At 40.9% G+C, this 27,972-nt stretch overlaps 2 protein-coding genes and 1 long non-coding RNA gene across 11 annotated transcripts; 1 reads left to right on the top strand and 2 right to left on the bottom strand.

The window, feature by feature from the left end:
• Window positions 1-443: 443 nt before the first annotated feature.
• LOC130248959 (uncharacterized) lies at window positions 444-14,262 on the bottom strand. Of its 6 annotated transcripts, XR_008839717.1 has the most exons (7): window positions 14,136-14,262; window positions 12,624-12,734; window positions 11,721-11,824; window positions 6,600-11,306; window positions 6,121-6,252; window positions 4,673-4,888; window positions 444-495 (listed from the first exon to the last, which is right to left on the bottom strand). It is a non-coding gene; the product is annotated as an uncharacterized LOC130248959 (long non-coding RNA). The 6 variants fall into 6 exon arrangements; XR_008839715.1 differs by having other exon boundaries at window positions 6,121-11,306; XR_008839716.1 differs by lacking the exon at window positions 6,600-11,306.
• Window positions 447-10,514, top strand: MCMDC2 (minichromosome maintenance domain containing 2). The gene is made up of 14 exons (XM_056483159.1): window positions 447-588; window positions 674-804; window positions 896-955; window positions 1,269-1,464; window positions 2,433-2,555; window positions 2,722-2,829; window positions 4,072-4,200; window positions 4,724-4,955; window positions 6,550-6,755; window positions 7,055-7,221; window positions 7,550-7,726; window positions 8,496-8,638; window positions 9,152-9,261; window positions 9,742-10,514. Exons 1-14 carry the CDS (start codon window positions 489-491, stop codon window positions 9,906-9,908), a joined length of 2,049 nt encoding a protein of 682 aa, XP_056339134.1. The 5' UTR covers window positions 447-488; the 3' UTR covers window positions 9,909-10,514.
• A 1,077-nt stretch (window positions 14,263-15,339) lies between the features above and the next one.
• Window positions 15,340-25,253, bottom strand: TCF24 (transcription factor 24). Of its 4 annotated transcripts, none has more exons than XM_056484208.1 (5): window positions 25,201-25,253; window positions 22,196-22,280; window positions 21,164-21,251; window positions 19,235-19,674; window positions 15,340-16,800 (listed from the first exon to the last, which is right to left on the bottom strand). In XM_056484208.1, the coding sequence occupies exons 4-5, from the start codon at window positions 19,646-19,648 to the stop codon at window positions 16,687-16,689; spliced, it is 528 nt and encodes a 175-aa protein (XP_056340183.1). In that variant the 5' UTR covers window positions 19,649-19,674; window positions 21,164-21,251; window positions 22,196-22,280; window positions 25,201-25,253; the 3' UTR covers window positions 15,340-16,686. The 4 variants fall into 4 exon arrangements, with proteins under 4 accessions (XP_056340183.1, XP_056340181.1, XP_056340180.1 ...); XM_056484206.1 differs by lacking the exon at window positions 25,201-25,253 and adding an exon at window positions 23,491-23,530; XM_056484205.1 differs by lacking the exon at window positions 25,201-25,253 and adding an exon at window positions 23,316-23,528 and having other exon boundaries at window positions 21,164-21,255.
• Between the last annotated feature and the right edge of the window lie 2,719 nt (window positions 25,254-27,972).

Below are 27,972 nucleotides of genomic sequence, written 5' to 3'. Positions count from 1 at the left end.
TCAGCACCATAACTGGGTGCTACAGGAGAATCACAGCAGGGTAGGAAAATCAGATTTTAAGAAAAGAGATGTTGCCCACTTCCACACTTTTAACAGCTATGACAGACTTCTCAAACAAGGGACATAAAATTTTAAGTCTTACTTTTGATAGACTGATTACAAAATCTACAGGGGAGGTTAAATTAAACAGAAACTTTAATGTCATGGATTAGGGAATTAGGAGAGTGAAATAATTCACAGAGGAAATGAAAACATTAAAGCATTCTTCAGAAATTTACTCTAGAAATAGGGTATGCTTGTCATTGGAAAGAGCTTTGAAGTGAATTTTAAAAATCCTTCAAGAATTGTTTGAAAAAGAGACTATTTTAATTTTTTGTGGCTTTGTTAATATGTACCCTTATTATTACTGTTATAGCATGGCCAGTGCTACCATCATTTCTTCACAGTTTATTCCCACAGCTGGATAAAGTGTGCAAAGATCTTGGAAGATGGATCCTGAAATACAGAAAATGAGAGAAGTTGTCCTTGTCTACCTTGACAGAAGTGGTGGCCTTCAGAAATTTGTGCATGATTGCAAAAAATATAATGGTATTACTAAATACATAGTTTGTCAAATTGATACATAATGTTACACAAATCTCTGTTACTTTAAGATACTTTTTTGCTCCTACAGACTCAAAACAAAGTTATGCTGTTTATCGTTTCATTATTTCAATTAATCCTTCTGACATTGCTGAATTGGATGCAACTCTTGGAAACTATATTCTTCATAATCCCCTACAAGCTGCACAGATTTTTCAATCAGTAAGTGTATAACAGATGAGTAGACAAAAGTACATCATCTAAATTTTAACTAGATTTTCCTTTCTCAAACGAAGTTATTTTTCCATCACAGGTATGCTTCATAGCTATTAGGACATTATCATTAATTGAACAATTGCAGACAGAAGCCCAGGTGAGTCTGCATTGGTTTTCTCCATTTACATCTTCAATCTTTTACATACAGTGAAATATTAACAAATATTTCTTATATTAAGTTTTCATTTTCCCTTTGGTTGCAGTATTATTTGTAATTAAAAATAGCTGGAAGTCTCACCCTACCACATTGCAATTGTGAGATTAATTAATATGAAACCTAGTTACTCTTCATGTGTTTCTGAAATTTTTTAACAGTTATGTATCGCATTGTGTGTTTGGCCCTGAAAAGTAAAGCAGTTTTAAATAAAAATATGTTTTTATGATATTAATTCCATTGTGTCTCTTGCTAGATCAGTATATTGCTGAAACCAACACATTTGCCACCTTTACCAAGTTATGTTCTGAGTCTTTCTACATATCCATTTAATTACACATCTCAAAGATTTTATATGTCTGAAGGGATAGTGATTGCAATGGGAACTGTAACAAAATACACACAAGGAGCAAGATTTCTTTGTACTGAGGAAACCTGTCCATTCTCTGAAGGTAGTAAAAAATATAAAAATTAATCAGTACTATTTTAAAAGCTTTTAAATAAATTTAGTAATAAGATATTAAAAAGCTAGCCTTATAAAGGTATTTTCATATAGTTTTATTGTGCATACATTTTTGTAATGAGCACTGCAGGATTTTTGTTAATTGAAAGGAGTGGACTTGCTCAGCATTATTAAATGTTCTGGAAGAATAGCTATGCCAGCAATCCCTTTTCCTAATGCTGAAGACAGTTTACAGGAGAAAACATAGGTCACCTGTATAACTTGAATATATTTGGTATCATACATAACTTAAATTTAAATACCTTAAATAAGATTAAATATCTCAAAAGTTAATAATCTAAACTAGTAAAATACTTTTTCCTTGGAAACTGTTTCTGTTTATAAAAAATACCACAGAACAATATGCTTAAGTGGCTGGCAAAAGTTTCTAGCAAGGAAAAAGTGATGCTTTGACTTCTGTGGAACTACTACTTTGAGTGGTATTACTGAACTGCTTGTACCATTGCAGAGAGGCCCTAAGTACTTTTAAGGCTGTTTTTTTCCTTCTTCTGTAAGACAGACCATAGAGTTACAAGTGATGTAAAATCCCAAAGTTTGGAGACTGCAGATTAAATCATACAGACATCTTTACGAGGACACGTACCTCGAATAGTGACTATTCATATCCCACGTCATTCCCACGCCAGGCAGAAGCCACAGTGGCTCACTCCCCAAGAAAGCCTGGCCAAGCTATTCAGCTTGGGAATATGCAGTAGGAAACTCTGCCATCTCGTGGCCCAACACAATAAATCAGATGGATTATTTTAGTGGAATATGTCAAGGGAGGCTCATCTGAAGAAACACATCATAAATTTAGAATTTCACTGTCCAGTATTTTAATTGCTTCTGTTCGTCATGGGAAATTTTAAACTAAAGCTACACCCTCCTTTTTAATGGTTGGTAAATTATTTTTTTTAGGGTTTAGGTGCATCAGAGTGCATTGTCCTGGAGCTACAGAGTCTGCCACAGTGAGGACTGATTTTGTGTGCAGCTTGTGTTCCTCACCACTGCAGGAAGACATGAAATTTAGAGTACTTGGTGGTAGGATCTATGTAATCTTACTTTTAGATCTGGTACTTTCATACTTCTGCTACACAATAAGTAAACGAAACATTTAAGTGGAAAAAGCCCACTTAAAATATACCAGTCTTTTAAAACAAGATGTTTTCAAGAGAATTAACCTTTTTCTTTGCCTTTGTTTTGAAAGATAAGCAAATAGTTGAAATGATTGATGCTAAAGTTCTGAATGCTTTGAAAGGATATTCCATTGATAACTCCCATTTTAGGATTCAGGCATTTACATTGTTCTTGAGAGGTAAGCTGAACTTTGGAGTTCTGTCAAAAATGTTTTAGAATTGATCTGTAATAATTCCTTGAAATTGTAGCTCCTTTTTTATAGCTAAAATGGGAAAGTCATAATTTATATTGCAGTTCTTTCTGTACTCCCCCTTTAATTTTACAAAAACTAGTTAGGTGACAAAGCAGTGTGTACAGGTGATTGCAGAGAATACATAGCAAAACTTAAGACATTCTTGTGTCACTTTTACATCCCCATTTAATTAAAATCTCCTGGCCAGCTCAGTAGTGTCTTATTCTAACTGTTGCTTGTTTTTTCCTCCTTTCTACTTCCTTTGGTCATGCTGTTCTGTAATAACTTTGTGTATATTTAATATCCTTTCTCAATCTAGCTGTTTTACATGTTCCATCAGGATTTTTGGCTCCTACTACCACTGCAGTCCACTACAAACATTTAATGATTTCTAATGTTAATATCAAACTAAAATCGTAACTCAGCAACATACTTCCATTAATTCTTAGAAAGACCCCAAAAAACATGGAGACAAGCAACAAAAAAATCCTTTTCCTTTCCAAAAGCCTAGGGAATTATATGGTTCATTTATTGAAAACTAAATAGAATGAACTAGTAGTACTAAAATTCTAATAAAAATTTATAGAGCTCTATGGTCAAGATACTGAGAGTTGCATGCATTAAATTTCTGCTGCCTCCAGTGATTAGTGTGGTTACAGTGTTTCTCAGGCTGATTGAGATCTAGTTGGATCTAATTCTCATTTTCAAAAAATAAATGGCATTTGGTTTTCAAAGGTGCACAAAAATATAAAGGTTCACAAAGCTGTTTGTGTGTCTTTTTGAAATCTGTGTAGTTTGTATCTCCTCTTTATTGTGTTGGGTTTTTTCTCTGACATTTTATAGGAAAGTGACTTATAATGGTGGTGCCACAAGTTTCTGAGTAGGAAATATGCAGCAAAAAACTATCCATTTTCTTTTCAATGAACTGTCCATTTTCTTTATCATGGAATCTATTTTCTCTCACCTGGTGTACCTTCCTTACCTTTTGCACTAAATAATTAAAATTGCATGTTTCATTTTATTCCAGTCCATTATCAATCTGGCATCCAGCTGGTTTTTGCCAATGTTAAATCATAAAATCAAACATTCAGAATGTGTCATTTTTCTGACCATATCTTTAAAATTGTTTTTATGCCCTAACATATCTATAGCTTTGCCCCCCTGCACTTAGTTTTTTATTATTTGCAGATGAACTGGCCAATAAAATGACAATAGGAAACCACTACAGGATTATAGGAATTCCAGCTTGTGTACAAAATGGCCTACAAGCAACTGCATGTATAGAAGTCAATAGTGTACAGCTCTATAAACCAAATGGTAAGAAAATTCCATTAAAAATCAACTTTTAAAAAAACCTGGAAAACCTCCTAGCCAAAAGTCTTGAGAATTGGTACAGTTTTTTATTATCTAGAGGTCCAGATTACAAAACCACTCAGGGACTTTCATCTTACAGTCTGAAACATGTACTTCCTGTTGAGAGTATCTGCTTTTGCCCACTTTCCATGCACTGGGAAATTCCCTAATTATTTACAGTAATTCTTCAGCTTCTCTTTCCATCTTCTCATATCCATTGGAAAGTACTTTGAAGTAATATAAAATTAACCTGATATTTCAGTTTGTTTTTCTTTCCTTATTCCACCAGTTCTAGCAGATTGTGTCTGCTACCTTTCTAGCAGTAAAATTAAGAGTGTCAGATGCTTACATTCTGAATTTGTGCTTAATACAGAGATGTACTTGTTCTTGGCAAGTTTTTGCATCAAGACGCTATTGGTGATTTGTTCTAACGTACCTGCATAGGTCACTTTAATGTGTTTGTTCATGTGTGCTTTGTTTCCATTAGGTCCTTCTTCTGTCAGTGACAATTTTAAGTATCTGCTCTCACTGACTTCAAGTTCATGCTGGAGGTTTACTGCCATCCTGGCCAACATCTTTGCTTCTCAAGTTGTTCCACCAGGCACTTACAATACTCTTAAACTTGCAATATTGCTGAGTCTAGTACAGACATCTGAAAAAGAAAATGCAGATTATCTGGATCTCTTGATTATGACAAGTGACACACTAGTAATTGACAGGTAAAGAGATTCCTTTTTTTCTCACATAAATTAGAATTTAAAATCTAGTCTTTTTAAAGATTATAGGATTGGTCTTACATGAAAAGCTAGAGACTTTGTTTTACAAGAATATACAAGGCTCCAACTTAGTTAAATACTCAATTTTTATCCCTTGAACATTTTTGATTATTTCAAATGATAAATCTAGATCAGAACTTCCTTAATTATAAAACCTCATAAAACTCTTATAAGATCATGGTAAGAATTTAACACTAGCACAGTTTTTCAGACCTCAGACAAAACATTCTTCTAAAATCAAAACTAAAGGCTGTCCCAGAAGCTGGTAACAAAAAAAAAAGAGCTCAACTTTTCAAATATTATGTCAATTTAAGCCCTCTCATCACTGATTCCCAGCTATCAGCCTTTTGAATAAATAAGCAGTGTATAAATGGATACTTACATTTTTTTCATAAAAACCATTCTAATAAGGCATCAGAATTTGCATGTATCTTTACACATAAGACTATAAATCTGGTTGTTGTTGCCTTTTAATATTTTTCACTATGCATTTTATGTATTTACCTATTCATGCAACAATAAACACAATTTTACATACACTGCAGAAAAGTACAATATGCTCAGATTTACATTAATTTAAACAGAATTACTTTCTCCTACCTTAAGATCTCTGAAAGGGGCATGAATTTTATTTTCATTTGGTAGTTATTTAACCAATTCACTAATATTTTTTGTTGTGAAAAAAATCCCTAAACTTTGACCAGGTCAAAATTTAGCTGTAGAAATTAGTTGATATTTTTAAAAACATGAACTGCAAGATTTCTTTTTTCCTAGGTTAACATTTCTTAAGAGAAACAGGAGTTCAGTGTTTTAAGAGTCAAAACATCTGGTTTATATTAAAATGGTTGCACACTGTAAATAATTACCAATATTTGTAATTTGTACTCTCTTGCATGTGCACAGTATTTACTGTCAGCAGCCTGTCACTCTATTTACTAATTCTTACTAATTTTACTTAGTAATTTTTTCCCAAGTCATAACAGTAGGGCAAATCATGCTCTGACATCTTAAAATCATTAAGAGCCTTTGATTGTGGAACCAGACAGACAATTTGCAACCTCTCTGTGCCAAAGAACATAGTACAGGGGATGAAAAAGATATCTTATACCTTCTTTCTCCAAAAGAATTGGAGGGGAGTGTGTAACTCAGGAGGGCAGAGCTCACAAGTCCCAGCCTTTTCATTTTTCCCAGATGGCCAAAATTACTAATCCTCTAAACTTTTAAATCACTGGAAAAGTTTCTGTAGAATAGAAAGAGGAGTTAACAATGTGAGGTTAAATTACAAGAGGTATCTGCTTTCCTAGGAATTACTTCTGCAACCCATGATTTGCCTCATGTTTAATCCATAAGAAATAGTCTTGATGACAGCTGTTGGAGAGCAGGCTTGAACCTCTACTTCTGTATTCAAAGTTTAACGATTAGTTTTGGTGCCAGTTTCACATTGAGGATGTTTTGTTGTTGTTTCTAAGTGAGTTTTAATACTTACTAAGTAAATAATTTAACAAGTTATGACTGACAGAATTATTTAATCTTCCAGGCTTCTGAATTACAGCTTATGTCTTCTGCCTCGTGGCATACGGCACCCACCTTCCAGTGACATTTTTCCTTCTGTGTCCAAAGATAAACATGGAACTGGGAGTGCCAGCATTCAAGCCTGCAGTGCTGTGCTGGCCAAAGGTGGCATCTGTTACATAGGAGACCTAAGTTCATATAAAAAGGATAAACTTGAACTTCTACAGTCTGGTAATCTCCCACATCCTAACAAATGAGGGGACAGATCTAAACAAATATACAAATTCAAGGCTAGGTTTGTTCCCCCAGCTTATGGCCCTCAAATGCTGCAAAAATCTGTATGCTGGTTTTAATGGGTATGTGTAAGACACAAGGACAAAAAAGCCAAGGTCCTGTAAACTTAAATCTGCAATGCTACAGACATTATTAATCATAACAATTTAGAAAAATCATAATCATGACTGATTTCAGATAGAATTTACAGCTAAGCTAAATCTGTCATGTAACTGATGAATTTTGTCTTATCGTAGTGCTAGAGAGCAGAACAACAACAGTATTTATTCCTGGGAAGAAGTATGGAGAAGAGGCTGACCAACAAGTTACTGTTTCAATTCAGACCAACTTTTGGTCCTTTGTAGATGTGGAATCTTCCTCAAAGAAACATATACAAAAGGAGAACTTTCTAATTGGACAGATGGTAAAGCACATGCCTTGTGATGAGAGGAACTGTGCTATAGGTGTTATTTATGTTCATTTCCACCTATAAAAGAATGAAAATAAAACTTGTATTTCCCAGAAAGTCACAACCTAAGGAACTTTAAATCAAGTATCTTCTAAAATGAGATAGCTTTCCCAAAAAAAAGTAGGTGTCATTCAAACAAAATTTTACCAAGTATTACAAGTAATTCATTAGATAATTAGATAAGTGGATATAGGATATTTCAGATATAAAATAAGGTAATGCTTCTAAAAGTCAAAAGCCCAAACTAAAGTAGATGTTTTCTTTCTATGGATCTTCTTTTTAGGATGTGAGTTTGATTCCAGTTAACCTTGTAGATGGTTTTGGACTCCTGATCTACAATGAGTTTCCTTCCTGTCGCCTGTCTTCTCCTGTTGCACATCATATCTTGAAAAAAGCCATTAATCCTGAAGCCATGCTGTACAAAGTCTCACAGCAGTTCAGAACACAGGATTATGAGGAGGTAACAGGATTACAAACATATATTTTATTATACACATATATTATACACAATATTTTATACACATATATTATACACAATAATTTAGAAATGCATTATATTTGTGAATATCATACTGGGTTTAGCACCAGAAGGTTCTCTCTGCTGTCTGCTTACTTTTAATACTCACTTTCTGCCCTTTCCTCCACCATATTTCCACTAGCACTATTAGGATCATTGACTAAAGCAGCTTCAGTTCTTGAAAAGGGCAGTATAATAAATACAGTTTGAGCATGTTTCTGGAAAATGTACGAAGTTAACACTCATATGAGAACAGATCTCCAGTATCTACTTTTGACCAAAAAAGTTTACAAGCAGTAGTAGAAGTTAATATTTCATTCTAATTAAACTGTCAATATCTGTAGCATAACTAACAGATGATTCCCTCACTCAGAAGAATTCAAGTCTAGGTTGAATGTGGCTCTGAGCAACCTGGTCTAGTGAAAATTGTACCTGCCCATTGCAAGAGAGTTGGAACGGGATAATCCTTAAGATCCCTTCCACCCCAAACCATTCTGTAATTCTGTTTACTATCCAAGGTCTGTCCTTATTATCCTTCATATCTTCCTTATTCAGCCTAGCCAGATGGTGACAACTGTCTTTGCTATTAAAACTATTGGTAGAATATATTGTCCAGCCTGTATTACTATGCTGGTGGTGTATTAAAAGGTGTGAAAAAAGGCCAATTTCTTATTTTCCAGTTAAATATTTAAAATCTATGCCCTCTCTTTAGTTTATTTTGTTTGCTAGGAATCTTCATGTTGTACTGAGTTCAGAAGCAGAAAGTCTCATTCAGGGCTATTATCTTGCAAGTCGCAGGGTGAGAAGAGATTCCATTCATGGATCAACATTATCAGCCTCTGCACTAAAAATTCTGTATGTCCTACTTTCCATTTTCAAAGAGAAATTGTGCTTATCTGCTCAGGAGCTTGTTTAATAAAAATCTACATGAGACTCATGTTTTGAAAAGTTCAAGTATAAATAATGAAATTTATGAATGCCATTTATATTCTATATTGACACTGCTAAAAGAAACCCCAGTTCAAACAACTTTGGCAGGCAAAACAAAAACAAAAAACAACCCAGCTATTTATAAAACATGTATCACTATTACAGCTATCTAGGTAAAAAAAAAAAAAAAGTATTTAAATATGTACAGCTTTATTATGGGAGCAAAGTAAGTATTAATTGATAATATGCCAACTTCCACTTTTTAGCACAAAAAAGTTAATACATAGTATGTATTTTGTCAGTTTTAAGTGTAACTGCACAGCTGACTGATGAAAAAACCCACCTCAGTGTTAACTTTTAATTTACACAAGTGCTTGACACATTGCATTCCTGCCTGCAGTATTTTTTATTTCTGACATGCTTATATTGATCTCTTAGGATTTCACTGGCTAAGGCTCATGCCAAGCTCAGTTTAAGACAGTCAGTACTTGAGGAAGATGCAGTGATTGCCATCTTGTTACTTGAGTCATCGCTGACCCTAAAACATGGTAAATAATCACAACTGTTCCTTAGTCTTGAGTGCATCACTGTCACATTTTGTCAGTCTGAAAATATTCTACATCCACTGACTGTGATAGCAGGCAATTTCAAATAAAAATCCAGAACTTCCACCGCTGAAGACTGGTATTGGAGATGTCTGTCAGTTTGTCTCAGTGCTGTATGTAATGAGGCCACAGGCCAGCACCAAGTCTGTCCTTCATACTGGTTTATTTAAGGCACTGCTCCTCTAACACTGGCTCCAGTTAAACTAAGGAAAGATTTCCCTCCCTGGGGAAACAAAAAACAAGGGTTGGAGGGGTTTTTTCGTTTATTAAGCATCAGTCATACTTGTTCACACATAGATTTGAAAGTGAGGTAAGAATTATGATCTAGGATTGCACTACTAAGTAATTTGCATCACAGTTCTTTTTTTTCCTCAAAGTACTGGCAAATATCAAGTCTTACAGCTTAATTTCTTCTTTGCCTAGGCACATCTGCATTATGTGTAGCACCAAATCCTGTATTTCCATTTGACCTCAGTGATGAAAACTCCCTGCAACAGAGAGATATTTACCTCATGCAGTGTCACCATCAACTGCTGAAGTTTATTACTGCCTATAGCCCAGGAATTCACATTAACAGTCATGAAGAGTAAAAACTCCACTCTTAAGTAAAGCTTGAGGCTTTGGCTTTTTGAGAGGCTATAGTTCAAAATACAAAATTACTAAAAACTTAGAAGACAGTTCAGTGATGTTTTACCAAGGAATAAAGCATAGCTAACCAGACTTGAATTACAAGTTTTGTGAGTTATTTGAAGGCAGGAGAGATGTCTTCATCCTGGAAAGCCATGGCTATAAATGGCTACCAGAACTTCTCTTCCTGGCTACCACTCTCCATTCACTGTTAAGCAAGGAGTAATTTAGGATTCAGGGTTTTTAATAAAACTACAACTAAAAATTAAACCACCAGTTCAGAATCCAATATTTTATTTCAGCTACCTGAATTCTGCAGTTTTTCTTGTTGCTTCCTTTCAAATGTATCACCCAAAGGGTTAAGGAGTTTTAAGAACATTAAAACTCTTCTTTTCATAGTTTAAGTCAGCAGTCTGTACTCATGGTGTATAGATTTTGAAATGTATAAAAGTATTATCATACTGCTTCATGCTCTGTCTTTTTTTACATTATAGCAACATAAGATTAGACAAGATACTTCTGCAACCAAAACCCAAACAAAACAAAAAAAGCCTGCAAAACAAACAAACCACAAAAGAAACCTATCAAACCACCCCAAACTGCAAAGCCCAATGCTTCCACATTATTTTATAGACTGCAGGTACTAGAAGAACACTACAGTTTGGTAAAAAAAATTAGACAACCTGGTAGGCAGGTAGCTCAGTAAGTTCAACCCTACCTCACTGTAAAAACAAATGAAGAATGTTTGGTAGGAGCTTAGGTGTTTGGAGCACAGCATGCTTCCCCAGCTATGGGCTTTCCTGTGCTTCATCTTCCTACTAAGGATATAGCACTAAACAGAATCCTCAGCAAGCCTTAAATCTGAGAGCTACACGTTAATTAAAAAAGCTGCAGTAAAATTGTACATACTTTGTCAAATCAGGACAATCTGAATACTTAAGGCTTGTGTTACTCCTACCCAGGATGTCATCCATCAGGATCAGAGTGCTACTGCTCCCATAGAATCAACAAAAAATAAGTTACTGAAAACAGAAATCCAGTATTTTATTCATACCCACTACTAACACTGTAAACACTAATTTAGACAACACAAGTTTTCCCACATTTTTATCTTTACCTTATTCACTTTTGATCCATTTATTTGATACACTCAAAAATTCATACTAAGACTGCCCATAAGGCCACTTCTCTTTCTAGAGTGGCACTGTACCCTGAACTTCATTCCAGGATTATTCATTTTCAGTGAACAGCTACTCCCCTGCCATTCTATGGAACCAAGTAGTATTTCAGACGAGCAAGAAGGGCAATGGAAGCATTTCCAAGTGCATCAGAACTCCACATTCCAGGCTGCAGTTTTCAAGCTAAGAACAATAACAATAATGAGTTAGTTTCCTGTATCCTTAATCAATCTTACACAAAAGTATTACCCTCACTGGCATTTCAGATCTCAAGATACACATCAAAAAATATTCAGATGGGTAAACGGCAAAAGTCTCATCATTATGCCAGAAAAATTAGTCTTTAATGGTAGACTGAAATATAATTCCTTTATAAATTACTATTTTTGAGAAGCAATATTAATGGACTTCCTGCAATAAGAGCACAACATTTTATCCTTGCTTCTCCCCAGTTTCTCCCATGAGCTCTCAAACTGGAAGACTGCTAGCAGTACCAAAAGGAAAGGATGGTTGCCAACATGGCCAGTACAGGCTTTCCCTGGATGGCAGTACAGCCTGCAGGAGCCTAAGTACTGTGACAGTAAAAAAGCAACTGACCTCTTTGAACACCCACACTTCTACAAATGGGTGGACTCTCCTGTTGGCTCTGTGTGCACACAAGGCTGGAAGAGAGTGGAGGTGGTCACCTGATGTCACAGAACCTGGAAAAAAAAAAGAAATAAAATCAGAAATGACAGGAGCAAATCAAACAGGGAAAACCCTACTGATTAGCTGGCACATCAGATATACAACACTGCTCATCACAACATTCAGTTGGGTAAACGGCAAAGGGTCATCATCATTATGCCAGCAGTTTCCTGCCTATGTAAGACTGCTTTTTCCAGGTACTAAATACACTGGAATTGGTTAAGTCTGTCTGAAGAGTTGTATTTCCATAAGGTAAAGCAGAGCCTTTGTTTTAACTGTTAAGCACAGAACAGATTGAGTACAGCCAAGAACAAGAGAAAAACAGCTGTATGGGCACAAAAATGCAGGTCCCTCTCTTACATGCAAGCCCCAGATGCCAAGTATCTTTCCAGAGGTAAAGCTCACTACCACAGGCACCTTTCCCTTTGGAATATATTCCAAGACTGATTCAGTTGAAGTGCCAGCATGGATTGTGATCTGAACATACTGTTGTTCATGTAATTGTTCAACCTTCAACTAACATCCATGAATTCTTCAAATCAGAAGTCATGTTTCCCCAGTTAAAAACAAGGTTCTCTGAACAGGCCTCTCCCTCTTCTGGGATTCTTGGATTGCACCTGCTTTGTTCTGAGAAGAAGTCTTAGGAGATTTTATAGCTGCTATATTACCTTTTGTTAGTATTTCAAACTCAACCTTACACACAATGAAATTTCTCCTTTTCCATCTGTAAGGAATTTGCAAGCCATTGAACAGCTTCAGAACTCTAGATTTCATAATGCTTCCTTCAACATCTTTAAGTACAGTAAGAAACACTTCTATAGCTCCAGAATTCATGTGGCATCTTTCTGCTTGCAAGGCATGGCAGAGTCCAGACTGAGGATTCCCGAAGACAGCAATAAACTCATCTCGAGCTTCACTTTCTGCCTAAAAGAACCAAGAGATGATGTTTGATTCAGAGAGCTCCACTGCTGAGCCAGTAGCAGAAAGCATTAACACTTCTTTGGGAAGAGTAAGCAGTCCAAGAAACACAAACCCCGTGCTCTGTAATTACCTGGGAGAGCATCAGCTGACATCAAGGTTAAGCAGAGGCATGACCATTTTCCTAAAACAAGCTCCAGTGTGAGGAATGACTGATTACAGGACAAGTACAGTGCTCCTAATGACCAGCCAGGCTGGGGAGAGGAGCACCCTGGCAGGGTACAGCCTTTAACCTCAGTTCACGTGCAACACTCTGGGGAACTCACTGATGTTTTACTACCAGCTGAGCTGAGGTCAGCATTCACACCTCACAATGTAATGCAGCACAGCATTATCCCAGAGGCTGCTGATACTCCTGGGGCCCTGTCCCTGCCAGATCCCACCAGGCTGGATCTGTGCCTATAACCCAAAGAAGAGCATAGTGTGAGTCACGTCACAGCCCTTGCCAAATTCCCTACAGGAAAAAAGAAGGTAATTTATCTTTTGAATTATGACAGACATTTGCTGATGAAAACGGCCTGTCAGCAAAACCAAGTGTCTTTGAATGTCCAATCTGTCATTCCTTTCAAGGGTTGATGAGCCAAGAGACAGCTCCAAGTAGCCACCACACAGCACACAGTAATTAGGTCCCTCCCAATCTCCCATGGCATCGCTCTCCGGGCAGCCTGTGTGGCTGGAGCATCAGCCTGAACTGCACCACCCCAGCACCAGGGGAAACATCGACACAGCTACAGCAGCGTGACCATCACTCCTCTCAACAGCTTTGGCTGTTTACAAAAGCCCCTACAATTCCCGAGATTACAGCCATTGCTTTGACCTGCCCTGTCGGGATTTCTCGCATTAACCACCTGGGAGCGTTTCTAATTCCTCTGAGAAGGCCAGGAATCACTACTGCCAGGACTGCCGAGCCAGGACCTGCTCCAGGGAGCACGGCTGCGAATCACACGGATCGCTGCGGATCCACACGGAATGTTCAAGGTCTGGAAGGGACCTTAGCGACCATCCAGTCCCAGCCCCTTTCCAGCCGCCGGAGGGACACCGCGCACTGGACCAGCGCGGCTCTACACACCACCACGGGCTGGGGCACTCACAACCTTCCTGTCCCAAAGGCCTCACCACTCTCTCAGCACAAAATTTCCGCCCAACATCCAACCTAAACTTCCCCTTTCAATTTTACCCATCAGACTCGGCGGCCGCCGCTGCCGCTCCCACGCCCGAGGCCGGGGCGCGGCGGGACGGCTCCCAATGCACGGATCAGCGCGGGCACGTCCCCCGCCTGCCATTCCCCCCTTCCCAGCCCTGGCTCTGCCTCCAGAAGGGACCCGCCACATCCATCCACGCACCCACCGAGGCGCGCACCCCGGCCGGGGGCGAGCAGCGCGGCCGCTCCGGTCCCGATCCCCTCGGAAAGGACGATTCCCGCCGGGATCCCGCTAAATACGCGGGGCGGGCGCGGCGCCTTCCGGCTGCGCGCGCAGAGGACACGGGGAAAGCGGCGGGGCGGGATCGGGATCGGAAGGGAAGGGAAAGAGAAGACCCGTAGCCGCAGGCGCTGTTGGAGTTCCGGCTGCGAGCAGCGCCGCTGCTGGCGCGGCAAGTTCCACGTGGACCTGTCCCATCCCTCCCAGGGAAAGCTGTGATGGCAATGACCGAGGTTTGCCGAGATCTTTTAGGTTCCCCCGTGAAGAATGCCGCCTTTGGATAGCAGTGTCACAAACATTTTACAGCTGTATTCCTAGGCACGCGCGTATCCTCGTGTTAGATGCCGGAGACTTGTGTTTCAGTATATACGAGGAAATATACACATATATATATATATATATATATATATGTATTTCCTGTTCCTAGGAAATGTAGCACTGAAACCAAACCTCAGGTTTGGAGCAAGCGAGTTCAGAGGATCTCTTGTTATCCTGCTTGTAAATTTCTAGAAGATAAAAGCTCTTACCCTGGTCAAGGGAGTGTGTTGCCAAAGCTGGTGTCTTGGTTCTGGAAGGAAAGGCGTAATTCTGATGCAGAATAATGTGTCTCAAGGGAAGAAAAAATCCCCACTCATAAATATGGGGAACTCTTCTTAATTGAAAAACTGCTGTTGGGATTCTACATGTTCCTACAGGTCTGTAATAATTAAATGCTGAAAAAGGAATACAGCTACGATAAGTAGCTACAGTGCTTGCTGCTCTGATTTTCTGGCTGCCAGCAGAGCATTGTAATTATTTAGTTGTAAATACTGCAGGGGTTGTGGAGAGCTCCAGATTTCACCATACTTTTAAACAAATGTTTTTCTTGGTAGTATTTTTGTTTTCCTTTTTTCCTAAATGTCATTTCAAAATTTAAAGTCTCCAGAAAGGAGACAACATCTATAAATTAAGAATATTGCCAGGTACAATGAGAAACTGATACAGGTCTTGCAGCTCAGTGATAAAGAGTCTGAGATGCATTCTCTGTGCCACCCATTCATTACTTTCCATGTTTTTAATGCTAAAGCATTTTTCATGCTTACAGAATCAGAACTAGGTTGGAAAACACTACTGATCACCTTTCACAATAACCACCTTGTCAATTTGATCACAGTACTAAGTGGCACATCCTGACTTTTCTTGAACAGCTCCAGGAATGGTGACTCCACCATGTGCAACTCCACTATCTTCCTGGGCAGCCCATTCCATTCTTCTGTGAAGAAATTCTTCCTGATGTCCAACTGAACCTCTGCTTCTTGGATAAGCAGTCAGAATCTTGCAATGACATTGAAAGGAATAATCCTTTTAAAAACACTGAGGAATCTTTTTTTTTTTTTTTTTCCCTTTCTTGAATACTGTCCCTTCCAGGTATATTATCTTGTTTAAACTCAGAATGCTGCAGAGGCAGTTGAGAGCTCCAGATTTTACCACAGTGTTTTTTTTTGAAAGTTGTTCTGGCTAATATTTTTGTTTTTCTAAACATAATTTTAAATTTTAAGACAGCATCTATAATATAGAACATTATCATGTACAATGAGAAACCGATAACAGATTTTGCAACTCAAAGTATATAATATTTAATAGAACATTTACCTCAGCAATGACAAACGGTATGAGAAGTACTGTGTTTTACAGAACAGATACAACAGATGACATTTGTGCATTTAGTTTCAACTTTTCATGCCTAAATACAGATGTTTAAGTGAACAGGTGTGCTATGACAAGCCAACACTTTGGTGTCACTGGTCCAGCATGTGAACCCCTTAAATGAAACTAGCAGATCGTGGTTGTGCTGGGGTAGCAAACACAGGCTGAGCCTGGAACATGCAGCACAGTCCTGTGGGTGGATACAAGCAGTGCCCAAACTACAGCACTCTGTGCAGGTCTCTCAGCACATTTTCACTCCATGAACATGCACCCACATTCCCAGCAATAGCTACAAACATGTAGGACTGTCCGATGGGAGCAGCCCTGACCTGACAGCTGCGGTCAGGGGATTTCTGCCATCGGCTTTAAGCAGTGGAGAAAGTCTGTGTGGGATTGCAGTTGCTATTTTTAGCCTTGCCCTTCTCTTTTCACCCAAGCCTGTTTTGCCCTGTACTTGGCCATTAGCACATCACTCCTCTCTTTTCTCACAGCGCTTGTCCCAAAGAGAACAAGGACACTTAACCCTGCAGGCAGCTCCTTGCTGCTGCTGCTGCTCAGATTGGTGCTGGCTGCAGTCACAACCTCCCACTCCCCCTCATTCAGATCGCAGCAATGACAGAAACCCATCATGTGTCACATTAACTTAATGAGGTATTAATTACATTTAAGAATCGATTTCTTCTACAAACAGTATTTCAGGAATTATAGTTTGTCTGTAGATACTGTTTTTAACTTAAATATATATATATAAGGTGTAATAAATAACCATTTTTTGAAAGCAAGGAGGGAGGTTAGATCTGTGAAGATGTTGATGTTTCCCCATGGTTTGCGCTGTCTCCTTGTGCTGAGTGAGTCAGAAACTGTCCCGTGGCTCCAATGTACAGCCTGGAACGCATGGGCCACTTCTGCAAGAGAGGAGACAAGCAGAGCACTGAGACACCTGTGATCTTTGCACTCCAACTGCAGCTCTCAGCAAAGATTTGATGGAGTCATGGTACAAGAAAATAGCAAACTCTTGCTATCACCAAACAGTTCCTGTTTTATCATTCGCTGGACAAAAAAAAAAAAAAAAAAAAAAAAAAAAAAAGTTTGGAGCTTGATAAGGGAGCCTCAGCCTGGATATTTGCTTTGGTAATTAATTGTGAGGCACAGCTCCCAGCCCTGCCATGCCCCACCAGACAGGAGCAGTGCTGGCCAGTCAGCCTAGCTCAGTTTGTCTCACAGATGTTCTATTAGTAGAATAAAACAAAGAATTCCTTCTCAAGGCACCAGGGATGCTACAGGGATACACCTGCAGGGATTGCAGCCCTGTATGCACACCCATTCCTGCTGGCTGGGCCCCACAACACTGCAGGGACTGCTGCTGAAGGCTGTGAGTCTAAGGGAATTTAATGTAATTGCACCCTGGCAGTCTTCAGCACTCTCAGCTTCTTGTTCTTATCAGCTCCAGCTATTTCAGATACTACAATTCATCTTTACACTCACTGATTTTTGGAATCATCAGTTACTCTTGGTGTGAAATATTTATTCTGACAGCTTAAGTTTCTTCACCCCAGCAGGTTGCTCACTGCAAGCAGCCCTGTGGTGTGGGTGGCTGCAGCCAGGCACCCAGAACTTGGGAGGGAGCATCCAGCTCCATTTGCTGTGCCAAGTTCAGTATTAGAGAGGTGGATGCTTGAAGAGACAACTTGTCACACGCATTGGATGCAAAATACCTGAAATTCAGCCACACATTGTTCCAAAAGAATGCAGGTTTTTTTAAGACTCTTTTGGGAACAGACTGGCACCTTTCCTGTGGGTAAGGGGCACTCAGTAGTACTGCAGATAAATCTCAGCTCTTCTGTTCAAAAACCTAAAGCAGCTGCATATTCTCACTAAGAAAGACTGTACAATCTCATTCAGTAACTTTATTTCAAGTGTGATGCTAAGAGTTTGTCACCAATAAATCATCCAAGTTTAAAGTCATTAACCATATTTTTCATTCAGTGTATACACAGCTATACCTGGATATTTAACTTTCCTCACTGTTTGCATTTACAATGCTTAATCTATCAGTTTAGTTAAAGGCTTTATCTCAAGGTTGTCTCATATCCCGTGTTTGGGGGTTTTTGAAGCACATACTAGGATTTGACTGTGACACATTCATCAAATATATTAATAAAAGAATAATTTCTTAAGTGAATCCAGTATTGCTCTCTTCCAGTAGCCTGGGAAGTGGACATCTGGATCATTTAACTGCTGTAATAACTACTCAAGAGTGTTTTTCTGCCAGTAGTAGTTGGCAGTTGATAGAAAGTAGCATAAGAGACCTGTGTCCTTTGACTGAGGGAACTAACAGAAGCTATTTTGAACTTATTTTGAAATATATCACAGTATTTTTTAACTTAAATTATAGCCATCTTCTAATTGATATAGAGGTTTTGCTTTCTTTATGAGTCTGCTAATCATTTAAATGGCCTCAGAAGCCTACATTCACATCGTGTTGTAAAATACTGCAATCAACATTGTGAACAAGGAACTCTCTGTGAATTGGGCACTTTTTAGAAATTAGAGATTACTTCACAAATTAATCTTAATTAAATCATTCTGAATTCAGACTCTCAAAGAAAAAAAAAAAAAAAAAAAAAAAAGAAAAAAAGAAAATAAAACACCCCAGTGCTCTAACTTACTCCCTGTGAGCAGAGCCAAAGAAAACACCCCGCGGTGCCTGAGCCCCATCAGTCAGTGGCACTGCATTTGGAAACAGTTTCCAGCCCGGTACTCTCCAAGAGCAGTTCCCCTTTCTCATCCCTTCTGCATCGCTGTCATTTTTTTTTTTTTTTTTTTTTTTTTTTTCAAATGGAAGAGCGTACACCAACCAGAGAAATGCTTCAGAAAAGCACTTTAATGGAAGTAATTAACACATGGCTGGTAATTAATGCTGCTATCTGCCCTGGGCTGCCTGGGCAGCAGAACCAAAGCAGTGGCTGGATCACTGCTGTGGGACAGTGTCAGCTCACCACACAGGATCCACTGGGTCTGTGGGGATCACCAAGGTTTCCACACAGAGACAAAGAAGATACAAGTACTCTTGTGGTGCTGACCTTCACTTCCAAACACCAGGTTTGGATCTACACTAGATTTGGTATTTTGCTGCAAAGTCCCTGAAGCTGGAGGAACAAAGCTCCAAGATGTTTCCATCAGACCCTTAAGACTTGGGCACAGCGGTTAGTCCAGGCAGAATTTCCATGTAATACCTCTAGGCAAGGTACAGGAACGCGAAATCTTTCATTTCAATTTCGTACCAGTGTACTCACTCACTCACTGCCAGCAGGTGGTAGCTGCTCTCGGCTGCCCTACCTTGACAGGGTGGAGGTATCCATCCCCGCGGAGGGTGCCCAGGCCCTCTCCCGGTGCCTCCTCCTCATCCTGGAGGCTGCGGGTGAGGTGCGCGATGTAGGTGGTGGCCAGGAGGAGCACGTCCAGCTTGGAGAGCTTGGTGTCGGGCGGCACGGAGGGCAGCGTTCTCTGCAGCTCCAGGAAGGCGTGGCGCAGGGTCTGCACCCGGCTGCGCTCCCGGGCGGCGTTGGCGGCGGCGGGGCGGCCCGGGCCGGGAGCGGGAACGGGAATGGGAGCGGGAACGGGAACCGGAGCGGGAACGGGAGCGGCCCCGGCCGCCGCGGGCACGCTGGAATTGCTGCCGGCACGGCAATCGGGCTCTGCGCCCGGGCTGCAGAGCTCCTCGCTTCTCTCTGCTAAGTGTCCACAGTCCATCGGTGACGTCCCCGGCGGGGAGGGTCCTGCAAGCAACAAGAGCATCTCTAAAGAAAGATGCTGCGGTGAGCTGGAGCCAGCACGTACTGATAACAAGGATGGTCAGTGAAACACTAATCTTAGAAAATTAGGAATTTAGTTACCTTGCTGAAAATAATTAGAAGTTAGAAGGGAGTAGTTATCTGAAACTTAAATAATAGATTGTCATTTTACGTTTGCTCAGCTGCACTTCTAATGGGAAAAGCCGAAACTAGTGAGCAGACCGAAAGGAACATAGACAATGCAACCAGAAACCCATTCTTTGAAAAATTGGACTATCCCCAGAAATCATTTGTATTGTCATTGATAGAAAAGGTCAAGAGTTTAGGGTGAGGAAGACTCACCTTACTTCCACCTTTTAAGACCCCTCCCCACGAAAACGACCCCAGATTTAATTTAAGAAGTCAATTACGCATTAATAGCTATTCAAGCTAATTACTATAAGAAGCGGGGAATGGGAGGGGCTGTTATTATGAATATGCATTTATTTGAATCCTTTGTCAGTAAACAGACTCTGTGATCACCTGTGATTTTGCAGTGCGTATTTGGGGATTACCTCACGATGCTGCCCAGCGCTGAATAAACGTACACTTTCGAACTTTAAATTGTTAGAGAGTCTTTTGTCCGTCACAGTTAAGTATCGGTATTAGACCAATACTCTTATTTTGGTAAATCAGTCAGAAACGCAGGCACTGCCTGTGCTAGGAAAAGCTGGGGTGCAGCTCTGTGAGCCACTGCTTACAAATTCAGCATCACACACGGGTACAGAACAGAAGTTAAAATCTATGCAACGATAAATATTTGATTTTTTTTTTTTTTTGACGGTATTACACAGAGCAAATTCTTTGAGTCACTCATAGCCGAGAAAACCGAACAGGCACCAGAGGCACTGCCACAGTGGTTTCCATCTACAACCAACTAAAAATTAGGCTACAGGCAATTTTTAAAACATATTCTCTCTATGATTTGGGATGTGGAACTATTAGTTTATTTTCTGTTTTAGTTGTAATCATTTTATGAACAGTCTTATAGGTGATCAGTGCTCCATAGACTAAGGAAACGAAACATTTTCAAATGCATCAGTGAGGCCACAGAGCATGGACTCAGTTTTTGAAAGGCAAAACTTGGCCCATAATTTTAAAGGATCAGGAACTGACTTCTGTCTTCCCACCTGTAACCTTACTAATAAATTGCATGCTTATCCTTTCTCTTCGACATTTTCAAGCTTCAAAAGAATTTTGTAAGACGTATTGTGGCCATTGGGGAGCAAAAGAACCATTTGAAAACAAAACAAAAATAATCTTTTGGGAAAAGCTGAAAACAGTGGCCACAAGGTCTTTTCCCAGCTTTTTGTAAAGCTGGTCAGTCAGTTCTGCCTGTAATACAACTCACAGTCTTTAATTCATTCAGTTCCACAGAAAAATGCAATTCAATCAATATTCCCCAAAGTGCAGCTCTTCTCAGCTGGAATAATACCTGATCTCCTTGTCCTCAGCCAAGCAGTCCTTGTGGGTGCCCCAGATCCCAGCTTTCACGTGTTAGGAGTGTCTGTTCCTGTGACAGCCTGGCTAGACAAGGGCAGAAACAAGTTATTAAACCTTTTAATTTAATCCAAATACTGCGCAATTAAAAATTTAAATAACATTGAGGCACATAAATTACTGAATATCTACATTTACAAGAATTAGTTCTTGATTTTGCAAAGCATTTCAAGCACACACTGAAGTCAAAAATTTCTATCAAAGACAAGGAAAGGTTTCTAAATAATCCTTTTTGATTTGATGGTATTTTGACGATATTTTTATTTTTATTATTTTGGATGATTAATTGTGATTAATTTGCTATTAACGTGGCTCACAGAGTGTTGTAATGTTCTCTTCAGTATCAGTACAGTTTAGACTGAATTTTTTTGTGAAATATTCTATGCATATTATAATTTTAAACCAAAGGAAAAAAAATCTCACTATTCTTTTTTATTGTGGTATTTATGATCAGTATAAAATAAATCTTACATTAAGACTTCATGAGCTTGTCTTGAGTGAGGGCTGAAAAATGGTCCTTTCCCTGGCTATTGCCTCTAACTTAAAAAAAAATCATTATATGCTTTTTTCTTGGTGTTTACTCATTGTGTTAAGGCATAGTCAGATCTGGATGAATTTTAGTTTAAAAAAATCATCATTGTGGAGATGACATCAAGACAATAATTTAAGATAATCATGAAAATTGGTAGAAGAAACTAACAGTTTATGTTTAGCAGCAGCATTTCTCACCATCAAAATCCCACTGGTAGGAAGAAGTCTTCCTCAATTACTGGAGAAGTCTGGATTACCCAAGGATATGGACAGACTGAGGTTAGTAAAATAGGGTTAGTAAAAATACCTGCTCCTCTACTGAAATACAGGACTAGGGCTAGTTTACACACAGTTTTGATTTTGCTGTGCTGGTGTATAACCACATTTAGAACTGGAATGACTTTGAGTGACATACAATACATAGCAATGCACGTACCTAAAATCCTCATCTCCTTGGGTGCCCTTGAAATAGGAGTTTCTGGTTCAGGAGCTTCACATCTGTATGAGATAAAATCCCGGGCCTGTGGAAAAAAAGTACAAAATTTCAGCTGTGGAAATGAAAGATTTCACTCTGAATTAAATTTCTCTGCTGTCAGGCTTCCCATCAAACACAAACAGCAAATGGCCTGGGAAAATCTGCTACACAAAACAAAGGATCTGCTGTAGGTATGTAAATGTGTGTAGCCAAACCACGGTGGTTACTGGATCCACGGCCAGGATCGCTTCTGTTGCACACTCAGTCTGGGCAGCATCACTCTTCTCCCCAAGAAATCAGGTACTTCAAACCAGGCATTGCCCAAAAAATGCATGGTACAAAAATGCTGCTAAAAACTAAAGTAAATAAAGAGCCTCTGGGCGGCAGTCATTTCCCTTTTAAAATTTTACAAGAAAGAAGTTTTGTTTTTTAAATAATTGCAGTAATTTTTGCAAGCACCCACTTGCCACTGGTATGCTGAGAGAGTTGGGAACGGGGCTGTGAAAGTAAGTTAAAGTATTTATGTTTTATTTATGTTGTTTCTAAAGCACTTCTAGTGCATTATTTCTAATGCATGCAGATGCATTTGTATTTTTACATGACGCTACAAAGACATGATTGGTTTGACATCTTTTACCAAAAAAAACCACCCCAGCACAATATTTATTTTAATCTTATATTCTGTGGGAATGAAATGCAATGAAGGCATCCTGCCCACACAGACAAGGAAAAGATGGAAAACGCCAGAGCAGAGCACACAAACTGAAAACAAACAGGTGGAAACCTTAGATAAACTTTTCCGTTACTCCTTAGGGGGCAAAATACAGTGAATCTGAATTATTTTGCATCGGTTTTAAAAAGGCCTTGCCCTCTGTAACTGCGGTAACAGGTAACGAAAACCCTTTCTCCGGAGCAGAGAAATGGGAATTGCCTGTTGGTGTGCGGGGCAGCACCGGCGCTCACGGCCCCGCCGGCTGCTGCATCCCGGCCCCGCATCCCGGCTGCCCGGGACCCGGCAGGACCCAGCGGTGCCCGCCCGGCGTGGGATGAACTCCCCGCTCCCGGCCGGGGATGAACTCACCGTTCCTGGCCGGGGATGAACGCACCGCTCCCGGCCGGAGATGAACTCCCCGCTCTTGGCCAGGGATGAACTCCCCGCTCTTGGCCAGGGATGAACTCACCGCTCCCGGCCGGGGATGAACTCCCCGCTCTTGGCTAGGGATGAACTCCCCGCTCTTGGCCGGGGATGAACTCACCGCTCCAGCCCGGTGCGGAGGCTCCAGCCCGGTCCGGTCCGGTCCGGTCCCGTCGCCCCCGGTGTTTATAAGCCGTGGCGCCCGGTGGGTGCGGCGGGGCTGTGTCGCACCTGGCCTCCTCCGGGCTCCCCCCTCCGGCCTGGGCGACAGCGACCGCCCCTCGCCGGGCGGCTGGGTCATCAATCACGGAGCTGTCGGGGCGGCATCGCCTCACTCTCCCCTCGACCCCCGCCCTCCCCCGCGCCCGGCCCCGGGTCCGTGCGGGTCCCGCCGCCGCTCGCCCCGCTCGCGCTGTTTTTCTTAGGATAAAGTAACGGTTTTGCTGGAGGAGAGAAATTTAATCGCTGGGCTGGGAGCTCAGGCGGTGCCCTGTTAAAAGCGAGCCCTTTCTCCTCGCCCCGCCGCCGCATCTCCGGCTCGCGGATGTTCCCGGGCGGAGCGGGCTCCCCCGGGCGAGGCTCCGGCCGCAGCCGCGGGGGCAGCGGGTCGTGGCTGCCCCGCACCGCCCCGGGACCGACCCACACGGGATGGAAACACGAACGGGATGAGGCGAGCCCGGCGGGCAGAGAGGGGATTTAACGGGGAACGGGGAGCGATTAAAAATCAGTAACGCTAATCAGAAGGGACAGTCAAAATAAATACCGGGGTATGGAATTAGCCCAGAATAACATTTTGAACGAAGCCCGATTGTGCGATAAGAGAGACACAATAAATCAAGCCTCGGGAGCAGTGGAAAAACAAAGTCTGAGCGATTCGTTACCGGGTTTGCAGCCAAGAAAATTAAGGACTTAAACTTTAGCGGTAATTGGAAGTCCCGGGAAGGGACGAGCCCGGTGAGGGAAGCGGACACCTGCCTTCAGCCCCGGCCCCGCAGAGCGGCAGCACCGCCGGCGCGTCCCAGCCAAACCCCCGGCCGGGAATTGCAGCAGCGCCGCGCTGGGGGACGGACCCTGCCCCGCCCGGCCCCGCCGCGCTCTCTGCCTCGGGCTGGCACCCATAGCCCCGAGGAGCCGCCTCCGCCGGCGGCTGGATGGCAAGGAGTGCTGTCGGGTGCTCAACAGGTTCTGAATTTAAACACTAAATTCTAAGTGTTTAAATTCAATTTAAGTATTGAAACTATGCCTCAATGTTTACCTTTGCCTGGTGCTGGCAGCCTCGGTGGGGGTTTCCCTTCAGCCCTCAGGAGCTACTCCGACAAAAGCTACTCTATGTAGTCAGTATGTATGGCTGCGATGATGGACTTCACCAGCATCACACATCATCCTTTGGCCTCCAGGGTGCAACAGAACGAAGACACTGGTTCTCTGGAGGACAGTGGAGGAGCCTCCAAGCAGCCCTGATTTTTTTGGCCCCAAGGTTTCTAGGGCTGCCTCCAGTCCAAGTGAGCATTTCTGAATCCTTTCTGCAGTCAAAACCTCTTAAAAATGCACTCGACAGACATCCCTCTGCTCAGTCAGCCTCTGGGACTCAAACAAGCTGTTCTTGAACATACACTTGAGTTTATACTGAAAACACTCTGACTCTGTGGTGTGATGTGGAAGAACTAATCCCAGACTCCTGGGGAGCAGGGACACTTGTCTTCCAGCCTCAACTCCACTGGGGCTCCTCTGTCATCTTGTAAGTGCCAAACAGGCACTGGCTGAGACCAGCACACAAGTGTGGGGATCAGCTCTCCCACATCCCAAGGAGGTTTCTAGGTCTGCTGCTCACCTAAAAAATGTCTACTCAAGGAGGACTTCTGCTCACTAGGCTGTGGGACACTCAACTATGTCACTGACAGAGAACTTAACAGCAGGTGTTCCAAAATTCTGAGATTTCCCAGCCACCCTAAGTTAGCAGACTGTGAGTGCTGTGCTCTTCTCTGCTCTGATTGGTTTAATGACACAGTATTCTGTACACAGAGTTCTGCTTCAGTACAGGAAATCCAATGGAAGGAGTTGGAAGAGTAGTGGTGGTGGAACTCCCATTACCATCTTTAGACAACACCAAATCCACCCTACTGCAGAGTGTGATTAGGGAGATTGCACAGTAAGAAATTGAGCAGTGTTTGGAGACACCACTCTGGCTGCTAGCCTTGTTACCAAAAAAGGGGTTCTTTAAACATATTTTAAAAACCTAAAGAGACAGAAGTGTAGAAATAGTTGTCCTTTGCTCCATCAAGACTTTATCCCATCAGATGACACCTCCTCCATTATAAACACAAAGACATCCAGTGATTATTTTCTTGTATCAACCCACTATTTAAATCTAAAGCTGTAACAAATGGCTGCAGCTGTTTCTTCTTCTACTTTCCCAGACAAATGACTGAGAATTACTTTTCCTGCCTTACCTTCCACAGTATATCTCAAATCTGAAAAATGCCAGAGTCATAGAAGAGCCAGATTTTCAGTGTGATTTAGGTAAGAAGACAGAGACAGAATGATGTTTTTCCAGGTACACTCTGCTCCCTTTATGTCAAATTAGTTTCTGGTTTTATGGCTGCAATTCAGCACGAACATTCAGGGTATTTCCTTCCAATTTGTTCATTTTCTCCCATTTCCATTTCTGTATAAGGATTTCTCAAGTGTGTCTGCCTGCTGGTATGGTGCAGCAGTTATTGGTGCTTCTGACAGAGACTAGCAGAAACATTGCTTGTGTGAGTAAAACAGCTCTGGCAGGAAGCCCCACACAGATTGTACTGGTCAGGTCCCACAGATTCCAGCTGTGGCCTGGGAGCAAATCAAAGGCAGGACACAGCCATGGGAGAAAAAAATTAGTTGCAGTTCACAACTTTTGCTTCTTTAGGAAATCTCACCATAATGGATTCCAAATCCAAACAAATATTTTGAAGATTTCCAATTAAATACTTTTCCCCCCTTGTTTCAAATTTCATGTTGATAATGTTTCAAATTTCATGTTGATAATGTACTGTAGAACCATAGCATATTCCACAGTTATGTTAAATATGCCATTTACAGTGTATCAAGACACATTTTATAGCATTTTCTTAGTAGTAATTAGTTTTAAAATATATTTCAAATATGTATCAGAAGGGCTTCATTCTGGGTGTGTGGGGGTGTGTGTGTGTTTGTGTGTACCTAAGTGTTAGACCAGGGTATCAAGACTTTGTAAAAGTTTCCTTTAGCTAGACCTGAGTTGCTGTGGGAATCTCTGTGTGAATCCCCATGGCACGTGTTGCATCAAGAGTAATTAATTCAGCTCTTTAATGTTTTATTTATTGCACAAGAAATTAAAATCTTTAATCCAGAAATACTCAGACCCTATAAAAATATGCCATGCTCTAGGTGGCTAACACAGCATAACCCACATTAACAAATACTAATAATCCATTAAATAGTTTAAAATGGGTATATGTAAGGCAGAGGAAAGTGTAAAATGCAAAGATAACACCATAGAGATTCGGAGGTGACTTCCTAATGTGCTGCATTGAGTGAGCAATCAGCAGCTGACACTGTGAACATTGTCACCAACATTATTGACATTCTTCTTTGGAAATTGCTTAAAGCATCAACTTTTTTTTTTTTTTTTTTTTTTAAATGCATGCTTTTCTGTCTTTCTCAACCTGAATATCATTGATGACTACAGCTAGAGAATGCTCGGTTGGTACTGATATCAGTAAGGGACTAACAGCTACACATCTGAGCTTTATTTTGTGTTTGGACTGTTCTGATTTTGAAGGCAAATGACTCACCAGCCTTATATGCTGCTTTGGGCTGGGGTAGAGTTAATTTTCTTCACAGTGGCTGGGATGGGGCTGTATTTTGGATTAGTGCTGAGCACAGGATCGATAATATAGAGATGTTTTTGTTATTGATGAGCAGTGCTAACACAGGGATGAGGCCTTTTCTGCTTTTCATATTGCCATGCTGGTGAGGAGACTGGGAACATGGGAACTGACAATGTGGGATGTTGGGACAGGTGTCCCCAACTGACCAAAGGAATATTCCATACCATATGACATCATGCTCAGTATCTGAAGTAGGGGAAGAGGAAGGAAGCAGGGATATGTTTGAATGTTTGACATTTGCCTTCCCAAGTAACCATAGCATGTGATGAGCCCCTGGTTTCCTGGCAATGGCTGAACACCTGCCTGCCCATGGAAAGTGGTGACTAAATTCCTTGGTTTGCTCTGTTTGCATGTGTGGCTTTTGCTTTCCCTATTAAACTGTTATTGTATCAACCCAAGAGTTTTCCAGCTTCTACCCTTCCTATTCTTTTCCCAATCTTAATGGGAGGAATGAGCAAGTGGCTGTGTGGTGATTGGCTGCTGGCTGGGGTTAAGCCACAACACTTTAACAGAAGCACTGGCACTTCAGTGTTACAGTACCACTCAGTTACTGCCTTAGCTTTGGACATCTTGCTCTTTCTAATGAAAATCTTGTTATTCGAAGGGAGAATGCAGGAGTTAAATGCATTTTAATAATCTGCACCAAATTATCTTTATAAATGTTAATAAAATACACAAAACATTCCATGCAAAAA

This window comes from Oenanthe melanoleuca, chromosome 2 (assembly GCF_029582105.1).
Source record: "Oenanthe melanoleuca isolate GR-GAL-2019-014 chromosome 2, OMel1.0, whole genome shotgun sequence".
Classification (NCBI taxonomy): Eukaryota; Metazoa; Chordata; class Aves; order Passeriformes; family Muscicapidae; genus Oenanthe; species Oenanthe melanoleuca.
The sequence above is the reverse complement of the archived record's forward strand: the minus strand, read 5'-3'. Positions and strand labels throughout refer to the sequence as shown.